Here is a 13,305-nt window from a genome sequence, read left to right on the forward strand (position 1 = left end):
AAAAAATCCTTCTAGATGTAGAAGGATGAGGGAAAGGCATCGGGCTGTGATTTGTTGCAGGAGGCATGGGGGACAAAGTTCCCAGTCTCAGCATTCTCTAGCTGACATAGCAATTTTGACATTGGCTGCTGAGCTGAGGCCGACTTACCTGTAGGAGAAGGGCCTACCATTCACAGCACCCAAGGTGCTAAAGGACTGGGCTGCGGGTTACTATGAACATAACCTTTCACTGTGGGATGAAAGCTTGGGCACAGAAGGAGCTGGTTGCCTGGCAGACCTGAGCAGACTTGGGCTTCCTGTGTATACATCCCTTTATGTGCAGGCAGTGCAGTGGATAGAAAGCTAGATAGGACTAGGAAAATCTGAGCTCAAATCCTTCTTCAGATACTTAGTTGTGTGACCCTGGGCTTAGAGTTAGGAAGACTTGAGTTCAAATCCCTCAGATACTTACAAGCTGTATGACCGTGGGCAAGTCACTTAACCTCTGCCAGCCTCAGTTTACTCATTTGTAAAATGGGGATAATAATAGCTCCTGTTACATAGGATTGTTATGAGAGTTAATATGAAGTCTTTGCAAACCTTAAAGCACTATATAAGTCCTGGCTATTATTTTTATTACCTATATTTTCCCTCATGTGTGGCTATATCACATATAATTCCTATACACATCCCCTTCTCCCTGGGTGTGCTTCTATCTATGGGAGAATAACTTTAAGGTTTGTGTTCAGTCGTGTCCAACTCTTAGTGACCCCATTTTGGGGTTTTCTTGGCAAGGACACTGGAGTGGTTTGCCGTTTCCTTCTCCAGCTCGTTTTACAGATGAGGAAACTGAGGCAAACAGGGTTACGTGACTTGCCCAGGGTCACACAGCTAGGGAATGTCTGAAGCCGGATTTGAACTCAGGAAGAAGAGTCTTTCTGAATCTAGGCCCAGAACTCTATCTACTGCACCACCTAGTTGCCCTTATGAAGCTGGGCAAATATTCTTTGCTTATTTCATTTACATTACTATTTAAGTATCCATGAAATTTATTTAGGTTGACTTTTATGTACATTGCTTTAGAATGCAAGTGTTCTTAGTCTGGCATCTGTGAACTTGTTCTTAAAAATGTATTTTGATAACTTTATTTCAATAATATTGGTTTTCTTTTACAATCCTATGTATTTTATGTTATGCATTTAAAAACATTATTGTAAGAAGGGATCTATAGGCTTCACCAAACTCTCAAGATCTATGATGCAAAATAGGGTGAGAACTCCTGTTTGATATACTAGTTCTCATTCTCCACCACCAATTCTTGAGGTGGTTGGGTAGTCCTGTAGATAAAGGTCTTGACATAGAGTCAGGAGACCTAAGTTTGAATCTTGCCTCGGAGACTTGCTAGCTCTATGACCCAGGGTACGTCACTTAACTGCTCTTAGCCTTGGTTTCTTCATTTGTGAAGTGGGAATGATGATATGCCCTACCTCCCAGGGTAGTTGTGAGCATCAAATGAGATAATATATTTAAACACTTTGAAATTCTTACTGTGTTGTTCGGTTTTTCAGTTGTTTCAGACTCTTTGTCACTTGGGAGTTTTCTTGGCAAAGTTATTGCAGTGGTTTGCCATTTCCTTCTCCAGCCCATTTTACAGATGAGGAAACTGAGGCAAACAAGGTTAAGTGACTCACCCAGGGTCACACAGACAGTAAGTGTCTGAGGCCAGATTTGAAATCAAGAAGATGAGTCTTCCTGATTCCAGGCCCAGGCACCCTATCCACTGTAATACATTAGCCGTCCTCTTAGTATTTTAGTTTTTTTTAAATTATTATTGCTAAGGTGCCTCCAATCTCCCTCGAGGAGGATTTTTATACAGACTAAGAATACTAGCAAAACATTCTTTGTGAAATTTCAGTTTCAGAATCAGGTTCCTATATTATCAAAAACCATGGTGCATTTCCCCTAGGCTGAGTTACTTTCACTAAGGCACTCCAGCACCTTCCTATAGCATCAGAGATAAATCCGGGTTCTCAAAGGTGACTCCACTGAGTGGCCCTACACTAAGCTGAAAAGGCTTCAAGTGTTAGCCCAGTGATTTATGCATCACTTGAGGACCAGCCTCACTAAATTTGGAGATGGTAATCACCAGTTTGACCTCAGGACAATGGATTTTTTGGCCACAGCAACTCTAAACTGCTACCTACCAAGGCAAAAAGGGACAACAGTTGATGTGAACGGAGCAGGCATCCCACACTGATGAAATCCCTGATACTTGAAATAGTGAAGTAAGACTTTTATTTTATTTTAATATGGTTGGCAAGAGAGGTGGTGTTCCACAGTGGCTTGAAAGCTGACCTTGGAGTTGGGAAGGCTTGGGTGCAAGTACCTCCTCTGACCTGTAGTGGGTGAGTGACCCCTCCCGGTATTCTAGCAACTCTCTTTGACCATAATTTGCAAGAGACATTCCAAATCTGCAGCGGTCTTTCCTCATCTGGGACTTCCCTAGACTAGTGAAATCGCAGGTTTGGTTCCTATGCCTTATTGCTGGTGTGCTTTTGTAAAATTCGAATGCCTCTGCCTCTAGGCAGAAAGGTCCTTTACAGTTAGACAAATAACCCATTGCCAGCAGACCTTTATTTACAGTAGTTTTGCCCGATTGTCCTTCTTCCTCGATTTCTTCTTCCTGCTGAAGGTACAATGTGCCACGAATATCAGAAGACAGATAGTCACTATCGATCCAACTGCTGTTAAAACACCTCTTAGGATAAGGAGTTCTCGAGCAGTAACAGAAGAAGTATTTTGGGGGACAAGTAGGGCCGCTTGTACTATGTTCGACACCGGCCCCTTGAGAGAGGCTTCATCTAGAGCCTGGATGGCCAAGTAGATGCTGTTGCCTTCTCCCGTCTCCCCATCGAGCTGCTGCTGCTGGTCTTCTGTCAAGAGCCCTGGGGTAAAGACAAACGTCTCCCTGGAGCCAGCGGGTTGAGGGATCAGCTTAGAAATGTTGACCAAAATGGCGTTCCTGAAGTCATCTCTTATTTTCTGTAGACATTTACTCATTCTCATTTCATAACTTGCAGCTGAAATTAGAAACACCGACCGATCAAAAAAGTCATTAAATGCCTACTGTGTGCCAGACGCTGTAGTAAGCACTAGAGACACTAAGAAGCAAAAGACAGCCCCTGCCCTCAAGGAGCTTACAGTCTAGTGTAACACATTGATTGCAATCATTACATCAATCTGAGTAGGTTCTCTACTGAAAAATGTTTGGGGGAAGGAGGCGGGGCACCGGGACCAGGGTGGCGGCTCCTCTCCCCATGGCGGCAGACCAGCCGCTCCAGTCCCACCAGCCCCAGAGCTCCCAGGCCTCCTGCCCAGTGCCCCAAGCCCCCTAGTCCCCATGGGAGGCCTCGATTCCCTGGAGGTGGTAAAAAGGTGAATCTAGGCGCTGCAGCAGCAGGCGGAAAAGTGTAGGACCCAGCATAGAGCCTGCGGCGGGAGCTGGACAGCGAGTGAACTAGTGAGGGAGAGCCGCAGGAGAAAGCTGAAGGAGATGGAGAGATCCAGCTCGTTGAGGAAGAGTTGGACCAGGCCCAACAACGTCTAGCCACAGCCCTGCAGAAATGGGAGGAGGCAGAGAAGGAAGCTGATGAGACTGAGAGGAACGAAGGTGATCGAGAACTGGACAATGAAGGATGAAGAGAAAATGGAAATTCCTAAGATGCAGTTGAAGAAAGCCAAGCGTGTCATGGAGGAGGCTGATCATGGATATGAGGTGGAAGCCCATAAGTGTGGTGATCAGGAAAAGGAGCTGAAGAATGTCACCAACAACCTGAAGTCCCTGGAGGCTGCATCTGAGAAGTATTCTGAAAAAGAAGTAGAAATCAAGCTTCTGTATGACAAACTCAAAGAAGCTGAGGCCCCAGGCAGGGTTTACAGAAAGAACTGTTACAAAACTGGAAAAGACCATTGATGACCTGACAGAAAAACTTGCCTGGGCCGAAGAAGAGAATGTGGGCTTTATCAGACACTGAATGAACTTAACTATATGAATCAAAAGAGAATTTTGTTTGCCAGAAACTCAAGAACTCCATGTTGTCCTGCCCTTATAAGAAGTTTCTTCTCTTATTGCATCCTTTTTTTACTGGAAATGTCAATCAAATTATGAATATCTGACCAACATTTGTTATCAGAGAGGCTTTGGGCAGCAGTTAAAGCTGGTTCCTCCTTTCAAACAGCACACTAACATTCCAGTTGGGCTTTTTTTTTATCCTTAAATTGCATTTTTTCCCTTAGGGAGGGTATTCAATTTAGGCCAAAATCTCCAAGACTGAGGGTATTCTGTTATACTCTAGGCCAGGGGTGGGGAACCTGCAGCCTGGAGGCCACATGTGGCCCCCTAGGTCCTTTAGTGTGACCTTTGGACTGAATCCAAACTTCACTTCAGTCAAAGGGCTGCACTTATGGACCTAGAGGGCCAAGGGCCACACCGAGGACCTAGAGAGCCACATGTGGCCTCCAGGCTTCAGGTTCCCACGCCTGCTCCAGGCAGTATCAGGGAACCCAACTGAACTACTGCATCATGCCTGGGTTAATTTAAGAACACAAGAATTCCACGTCACCCTGAGCCTTTTTACAGAAAGGTGGGGACCATCTCACAAAATGGGTGGGGACTTTCCAATCCAAAGTGAAAAGATTGTTTTAATGGCCTAATTATTGTGGCTCTTCCTCCCACTTCATACTGCAGGGCAAACCTCATCTGAGAATTCAGTGAGAAAGTACTTTTAAAAGATAATTAACAAAGATTGTGGCTGGGAAGCAGGGACTTGCTTAAGTTCTCCCCCAAATCCCTCCAAACACCTGTAAAAATGACTCTGAACACATTATCCAGCTGTGGAACCCACAAAATAGCAGAGGGAAACAGGTCTCCAGCCCATGAGACCTTGGATGGTCACCGGGAAGGGTTCTATGGTGCTGGGCTGCACCAGGACAGACCAGACTGGGAGTCAGCTGGCCAGAAACTGGCCTTAGGGCCATGAATCATTGAGCTGTGGCAGTTACCAGACTTCTCAACCCACAAACGCCAAAGAGCAGGTTAGTAGAAAACTGCAGGATTGAGTTCAAAGCGGTTGGGCCACCAGCCCTGGGGTGGTGGTGCAGCGGTGGCTGTGGCAGCAGCAGGAAGCTCCTGAGGCTGTTTCCAGAGCTCCAGTGTCAGCTGTATCCCAAGTCCCTGGCTCACACAGTGGGAGGAATCTAGCAGCGGATCAGAGCAGGAGTGCAAGGAGCACTTTGCGGGCACAAAGGCAGATTCTCTTGCCTGCTTAGATCTGGATTGTCGTTCTGGTTGGTGGTTTTGGGGGGAGGAGGAGGGCTGTTGTGACAGAGCCTGGGGTGATGGTGGAGTAGAAGTAGCTCTAAAAACAGCAGTGCTTGGACCCTAAAACTTGGGACAAAGTACTCTCTACTCTACAAGCAGTCATACACTGACAAAAAGCTCAAGGGTCAAGTAGTTGGCTGGGAACACGAACAGGCAGTGAAAACAAACTCAGGCTCAAACTCAGACTCAAATTCAAACTCTAGATTCCTCTTTTGGTGACAAAGAAGATCAAAACATACAGCCAGAGGAAGTCAACAAAGTCAAAGAGCCTACAGCAAAAGCCTCCAAGAAAAATATGAATTGGTCTCAGGCCATGGAAGAGCTCAAAAAGGATTTGGAAAAGCAAGTAAAAGAAGTAGAGGAAAAACTGGGATAAGAAATGAGAGTGATGTAAGAAAACCACGAAAAACAAGTCAATGACTTGCTAAAGGAGACCCCCAAAATACTCAAGAAAATAACACCTTAAAGAATAGACTAACCCAAATGTCAAAAGAGCTCCAAAAAGTCAATGAGGAGAAGAATGCCTTGAAACGCAGAATTAGCCAAATGGAAAAGGAGGTCCAAAAGACCAATGAAGAAAATACCACCTTAAAAATTAGATTGGAGCAAGAGGAAGCTAGTGACTTTATGAGAAATCAAGATATTATAAAACAGAATCAAAGGAATGAAAAAATGGAAGACAATGTGAAATATCTCATTGGGGAAAACCACTGACCTGGAGAACAGATCCAGGAGAGATAATTTAAAAAATTATTGGACTACCTGAAAGCCATGATCACAAAAGAGCCTAGACATCATCTTTCAAGAAATTATCAAGGAAAACTTCCCTGATATGCTAGAACCAGAGGGTAAAATAGAAATTGAAAGAATATACGGATTGCCTCTTGAAAAAAGATCCCAAAAAGAAAACTCCTAGGAATATTGTCACCAAATTCCAGAGTTTCCAGGTCAAGAGAAAATACTGCAGGCAGCCAGAAAGAAACAACTAGAGTACTGTGGAAACACAATCAGAATAGCACAAGATCTAGCAGCTTCTACATTAAGGGACAGAAGGGCTGGGAATATGATATTCCAGAGGATTAAAACCAAGAATCACCTACCCAGCAAAACTGAGTATAATGCTCCAAGGCAAAATATGGATTTTCAATAAAATAGAGGACTTTCAAGCTTTCTCAATGAAAAGACCCTAACCCTAACCCTAAATACCATTTCATTCATCTTGGATGGGTAAGACCTACCATACTTTGGAAGTGTGTCAACTTTTCACGTGTTGAGATATTACCTGAATATGTGTGTGTGCGCATGTATATGTATGTGTAAAAATAAATAAGTATACATATACATATGTATACAGAGAGGAAGAGACAGACAGACAGACAGACAGACAGACAGACACACACACACACACACACACACACACACAGAGAGACAGAGACAGAGAGAATCTTTCCAGCTTTGAAAAAAAAACTCCGTTCCCTGCCCAATCATCCACCAATCTCCTACATATTTTGTGTTTTCTTTCTCTTTGAAATGTATACACCTTGATGGCAGAAACTATCTTTGTTTCAGATTAGTATCCTCAATACCTGACATAGTGGCATTCAATAAATGTTTTTCACCAGTTTTTTTCTTTCAAATGTGTTTTAATGAAAGTGGGATATTACATAGAGTCATAGAATTTTAATCAGGATAAAGATTCATTTTGGGAAAATCCTTGTGATCTCAATTGTAACCCTTTAAATTTTTTGATTCAAGCATCTACTTGTAATAAAGGGAGATTATCTACTGTGCTTTTACAATTAAAATTAATTCTTTTGCCAAAAAAGATAATCAACAACATCTAGATTTTTTTCTGGATTAATACTTAAGGTTCTCTTTTTGTATTGGTCTAAATATAGACGGCGTGTATAAAAACACAAATGTGGCCTACATTTGATGTTACTTTCATAATATACCTAGACTTTTTTTCCTTTAAAAGAGATCTCATTTTAAGATTTTAGGGGAGATCAGCCTATATTTGGACTACTGTAATATGTCTCTCATTTAGGAGATGACTTCTGCAAAGCAACTGAAAGTCTCACTACAAATAAGGAATGATGTTCTTTCTGTTCCCTGATTCTGCGTGGCTGAGCATCAGTAACAAAGTCAGTCAGCAATTCAGTGGAAATTAATATGGCAGCCTGTCTCCCCAATGGTTGTAGCATGCTAGTACATCATTGGTTCCAACCTTTCCCATGCCACCTTCTATGTCCACAAACCTGCTGGCCAGAAATACAAGACTAAATGCACCTCACTGTTGCTAAAGGAGAAATAAAATTTGAATTGTTTTGATTTTATTTTAGATTGCCATGGTATGGCAAATGGAAAACTCTGTTCCTTCTATTTCAGAGGGATTTTAATCCTTATTTTTGGGACCACCTTAATAAAGACTAAAAACCTTCTGATTTAACTGGATCCAGAGAATCAGATAGACAGTACCTATTTGTTGTTGCTAAAAACATTCCTTATTCCACAGCAGCGTGGAACAGATATGAAGACTCAAGTTTACAGTTGTGATTAAAAATGACTTGCTTCTAGCATATAATCCTAGTCTTGATTCTTATTTCTTAGGCATCACACTACCCAGTAACACACAAAGAAATGTGAAATTGAATGAAACCAGCGCTTTTCATTTAGATCTTTACCACACATACCATATGTAATAGTATCACCTTTTTTCTAGGTTTTAGTCAAATAAATTTTTCCATACATTATGAAAAAAGTTTGCTTTGTGGCATTGCAGACAGAACTCTGGATTTGGATTCAGGAAGATCTGGATTCAAATTCTGCCTCAGGTGCTTGCTAGGTCTATGACCTTGGGTAAGTCACTCAACATGTCTGAGCCTCGGTTTCCTTCTCTGAAAAATGGGACAATAATAGCACTTATCTCACAGGGTTGTTGTGAAGATCAGATATGATAATATGTGTAAAGTTTTTTTGCAAGCCCTAAAGAACTACTAAATGAAAAAAATATCATTTGTGGCCTGTACTTGTGAATTTATTGGCATAAGATACTCCAGGTGAGGAAACTCTGCCTTCCAAAGCATATCAGCATATGAATACTCTGCCTCTTAAAGACTTATATAGCATTTCCTAATGCACTCAGAAGGTAATTGAGTTATCCAGAGTCATACAACCAGTAGAGATGACAATGATATAAAAAAGAATCAACAAAACATTATTTTTAAAAGACTGGGTAAGGAGGAGGATCATATTCTTATAGCTTGAAGGGATTTTAGAGGTATAGTCCAATCTTCTCATGTGACTAATGAGAAAATTAAATGAATTACCAACGTTTATACAGGCAATAGGTAATCACAAAACCAGGATTTGAATCCAGAACCTCTCGCTCTAAATCCCAACATTCTATTACTGTTTGAGGCTCAATTTGCACTCAGGTCTTCCTGACTCTTGGCCCAGCACTCTATCTAGCTGTTCATGTAAAGAAAAGCTTAGCGCTCTCCCTCCATGGAATATTCTTCCTTGGGAGGTAGTGGGTTTTCCTTCCCTGGAGAGGGAATCTTCAGGCAGAGACTGAGAGACCCCTGACAGGCAGCCTATCGTTTCTTTCATTTTCTACTTCAAGAGGAAATAGAATGAAGCTGTCCTTCACTTTAGAGTGCAAACATCAATCTAGAAAGAACCAGTTTCCAGCAACTTTCATTAGTCAACTTTATACCCTGGTCATGTTTGGTATTGACTTAAGCTATCCTTATGAAAAATTATTTGCTTCTCTCTTTCATCTCCAACTTTACAGTTGAGACAAAAAGAAACATGTTCTCATAATGAGCTATAAAACACTTCCTTGAAGGTATTACAGTTTAACTAGGATATCCACATGGCAGTCTGTTCTGTGTACTTAGAGGTCTTTTCCAGGGAATATAGGTACAGAAGGATTGGGTGAAAAGAAGGCCTTTAGTTTTTCTTTTCTTTTTTTGACCTTTAGCATTTCTAAGGCATTTGACTTTAGTGGACTTCCAGGTCAAGAGGAGTCGATAGTGTGGCAAATCGGCCCAGAAACCCACTGAAATATTAAGCTGCTTTAAGGGAGGAAGAGTGTCCAGGAGCAGGGAGGTAATAATCCTGCTGAAATCTGCCCTGGTCATATATCGACTATTGTGGTCACTTATGGAAACCACACTTTAGGACAGACAATGGGGAGGCCAGGATGGTGAAGGACATTGAAGCCATGTTTTATGAGGATCAGTTGAATGTCTTACTAAGCTGGGGAAGAGAAGATTTAGCAAGAGTATGATAGATATCTTTAAGTATTTGAAGTGTTGTTGACGGATTAAACTTGTCCTATTTGGTCCCAGAGAGCCAAATGAGGGGCCATGGTTGGAAGTTAAAAAGAACTAGATTGAGGTTAAAGACAAATTTCCCAGCAATGCTAACTTTCTGAAAGTAGAATGGCTGCCTCTGGTGGGGGCTTGCCCTGGAGGTCTTCAAGAAAAGGCTGGGTGATCACTTCATGGGCATGTTGTAAAGGACATCCTTCAGCTACAGATTCTATTAAGTGGCCACTGAGGTCTCTTCCAACCCAGGGATTTTTTGATATGTAAAATTTTCATTCATTTTAATAGTGGGTTTTTTAAGTCAAATTTTCTATGATTGTAATGCCAAAGAAATACTCCCCCATGATCTGGATAAGAAGCTGCATGTGAACAGCCAACACCCTAATTCATCAACATTAAAGGTAGTTAAAAAAACTTGTGTGTTTTTGTACTTGTTATCGAGTTAGGTCTGTTCACCACTGAATTGGCTCATCCAGTGGGGGAAAGAGAAATATATGACTTTTGCCAAATAGGGGGCAGGAGAAGCTCACTTTAGCCCTTTGGGAGGCCTACAGAGTCAACCCAGGGTTGCCATAAATGCCACTCCCCTTGAAAGCAATTTAGGGCTCACTTTGAACTTTTTTCCTTGTGGATGTTTGAAGGCAAATGGGTTCTTGTTTACCAGATAGTGACACTATCTTCAAAATCTTTCTAGGTTGCCCTTGTCTAAATGACCATTCTCATCTCTAGTAAATCATCAAACTAAACATGCCTGACCTTGGTGGACTATTATGTTACCAGCTTCTATGACTGTTATATGACCTGCCTTTATCACACTTCAATATCTATGACATTGAATAAACTAATCTATCTCTTTAGTCATCCATCTCACCAAGCGATGTTTTGGGATGCAGTCTCTTATTGACTAGTACTAATGACAACTATAAGGCTCCATCTCTGGAAAATTATTCCTTTATTCCTTTCTATTAAATTTCCCATTGTACCATGAATCTACCTTATTTCTTCTCTTTTAATGTGGTAATATGAATTGAAGATGAGAGGGAGCATAGTGTAGAATAGTAGTTCTCCAGGTGTTGTCTAGGGACATCTCAGGGACCTCAAAACTCTTTTAGGAGATCTGTAAGGTCAAAACTATTTTCATAATAATACCATGTTTTAATTTCTAATATGGTAAATATCTATCAATCACACACAAAGAAAACCCCTCTGAGGTCCTCAACAATTTTAAGAGGGTAAAGGGGTCCTGAGACCAAAAAGTTTGAAAATTGCTGATGTGGAAGATAAGAGAACCAGTTTTGAAGTCAAGAAGACCAAGGTCAAATTCTCCGCCTGAGATATACTAGGTTTTGTGATCCTAAGCATTTTGCTCAACCTTTCAGCTAAGGCTGTAAGACTACAAGTTGTAAAAGAGGTGCTCATCTATAGTGGCAGGGGGAATCTACTCACTGGCAGCACTCCATAGCAAGGAACCCATAGGTCTGGTCCCAGTTTTTTTCTTAAAAGGCTGAAGACAGCGGTAGGCAATCTGGAAGGATATTTAAACAAATTTCCCCCTAGCAAGGGAAGTATAAACTTCTAATTAGTTTTAACATAGTCCTTCATTGAACATTCATTACTGCAAGGAAGGAAAAAAAGAAAAGAAAAGAGACTGGGGGATTGAGTCACAAAGGCATTGAGAAATATGGTGCAATGAGGAAGAGTTGATATACTAAATGGAAGACTTCGAGGTCAACACGGAATCAAGGAAAAAGAGAGTGAGTGGGTGTGAGGGCAGGAAGAGAAGAAAAATTTATTAGTATTGGTCCAAGCATAGGTCATAAGGAAGAGTTCCTTGATTTGGGAAACTAGTCATGGCTTGCCAACAACTCAATAAACTCCACTGGCTTCCTTTTATTTCTAAAATCAAATACAAAATCCTCTATTTGGCATTTCAAGCTCTTCATTATTCGGCCCCATCCTACCTTTTTGGTCTTATTACACATTATTCCCCTACTTGACCTTCTTGCTGTTTCTCACAGATTCTTCATCTCCTGTCTCCATGGCATTGCCCAGGCTGTCCCCCTGTGCCTGGAATGCTCTCTTTCCTCACCTCTGCCTCCTGGAATCCCTGGTTTCCTTCAAAGCAGCTCAGATCTCACCTTCTGCATGAGGCCTAGCCTGGTCCCTCTCAGCTACTAGGGCCTTTCCACAATTCCCCAAGATTACCTTGGATCTGTATTGTGTGTATAGTGTACATGTCCATTTACATATATGTGTCTTCCCCATTAGAATATCAGCTTCTTGAAGACAGGGACTTTTTCACTTTTGTCTTTGTATCCCCACTATGTAGCAGAGTATCCGGCATACAGTAGGTGCTTAACAAATATTTGTTGATTTGATTCTCAGGAACCAAGGCTCCAGGCTACTTCCTAACAGAACGACTACTGCCTTCCTACTATTGCCTTTTCCCATTGGAATGTAAGTTCTTGGTCTTCATGTCTTATCTCTTTGCATTTTTATCCTAAGTGCTTAGCACAGTTCCTAGAAGCTAGGAAATGCTTAATAAATGTTCTATTTAGCTGCTATGTTCTATCTCTATCTATCTATCTATCTATCTATCTATCTATCTATCTATCTATCTATCTACATCTATCTATCTATCTGTCTGGCCGTCTGTCTGTCTGTCTGTCTATCCATCTGTCTGTCTCCCTATCTCTTCAATAATTATAATATCCTTAGCACAGTGCCTGGTACATAATAAGCGCTATAGAAATTGAATGTTATCTATTTTTGTTTTCTCTCATCTACCTTCCTATCTATGTATGTATCTATCAATATATCTATTTGTGCACCTACATATGCATGAACTATGTACGTATGCATGCACATAGCAATCTGTCTCTCAGTTTCTGGACCTAAGAGGCTAATGACAGAATTGTAGATCAGAGATCTCTAAAGCTCAGCTCCCTATACAACAACCAAATGAAGTGAGCATATTATGAAAATTCCAATTCACAAAGCTATTTTTTTTAGCCGAACAACGGTGGATTTAGTCACAGAAATGCCATTTCAGAGAAACAAGTAGGGGACTTAACATGTACCTTGGCCTTGATCAAAATCATCTCCAGGAGCTGTCCAGGATAAAATAATCTCTTCTTCTTTTCTTATGGCTTCTAGGTTAATGATTCTACAGGGAGGGAACACATCCAAATAGGGACCTGTTGGGGCATCCAGGACTGAAAAGGAGCCTCCTGAGGTTGTTCTGTTGAAGCCCCATTTTTGCACTTGAATGTCACCATCACCTGTAGACTTCTTTGGAGCGTTCATCTGAATGTTACCTGGGGTGGCAAAACCAGATCAGACAGTTTCTATTAAAAGAAAATGTCATTATAGAATTAGAAAGACTCAATGATTTCTTTGCGTCTGCAGATTGAATTGGACCATTATCTTCTCAATTATTTCTTGCTAGTGTTATTTTTAAAATTTTTTGTTAGTATTTATGCTAGTCTTTTCACCTAATATGAAATTCAATAATTGCAGAGATCATCTATCTTAAATTATTGCTTGGAACCCAAGTGCATTTATCTAAATAACTTGAAGTTAAGGGTTGGGTAGGTGGTGTGCTAGATAGAG

At 41.2% G+C, this 13,305-nt stretch overlaps 1 protein-coding gene and 1 pseudogene across 1 annotated transcript in view; one reads left to right on the plus strand and one right to left on the minus strand.

Moving 5' to 3' along the window:
• Nucleotides 1-2,351: 2,351 nt before the first annotated feature.
• CLCA2 (chloride channel accessory 2) overlaps nucleotides 2,352-13,305 on the minus strand; it is a 55,434-nt gene continuing 44,480 nt past the window's right edge. Inside the window, exons 13-14 of the mRNA XM_036756016.1 lie at nucleotides 12,774-13,010; nucleotides 2,352-3,059 (exon numbers count right to left, since the gene is read on the minus strand). Coding sequence (XP_036611911.1) covers nucleotides 2,617-3,059; nucleotides 12,774-13,010 — 680 coding nt within the window. The 3' untranslated portion in view covers nucleotides 2,352-2,616. The remainder of the gene's footprint in view (nucleotides 3,060-12,773; nucleotides 13,011-13,305) is intronic.
• Nucleotides 3,380-4,013, plus strand: LOC118845905 (annotated as a pseudogene).

Source organism: Trichosurus vulpecula, chromosome 4 (assembly GCF_011100635.1).
Source record: "Trichosurus vulpecula isolate mTriVul1 chromosome 4, mTriVul1.pri, whole genome shotgun sequence".
Taxonomy (NCBI): domain Eukaryota; kingdom Metazoa; phylum Chordata; class Mammalia; order Diprotodontia; family Phalangeridae; genus Trichosurus; species Trichosurus vulpecula.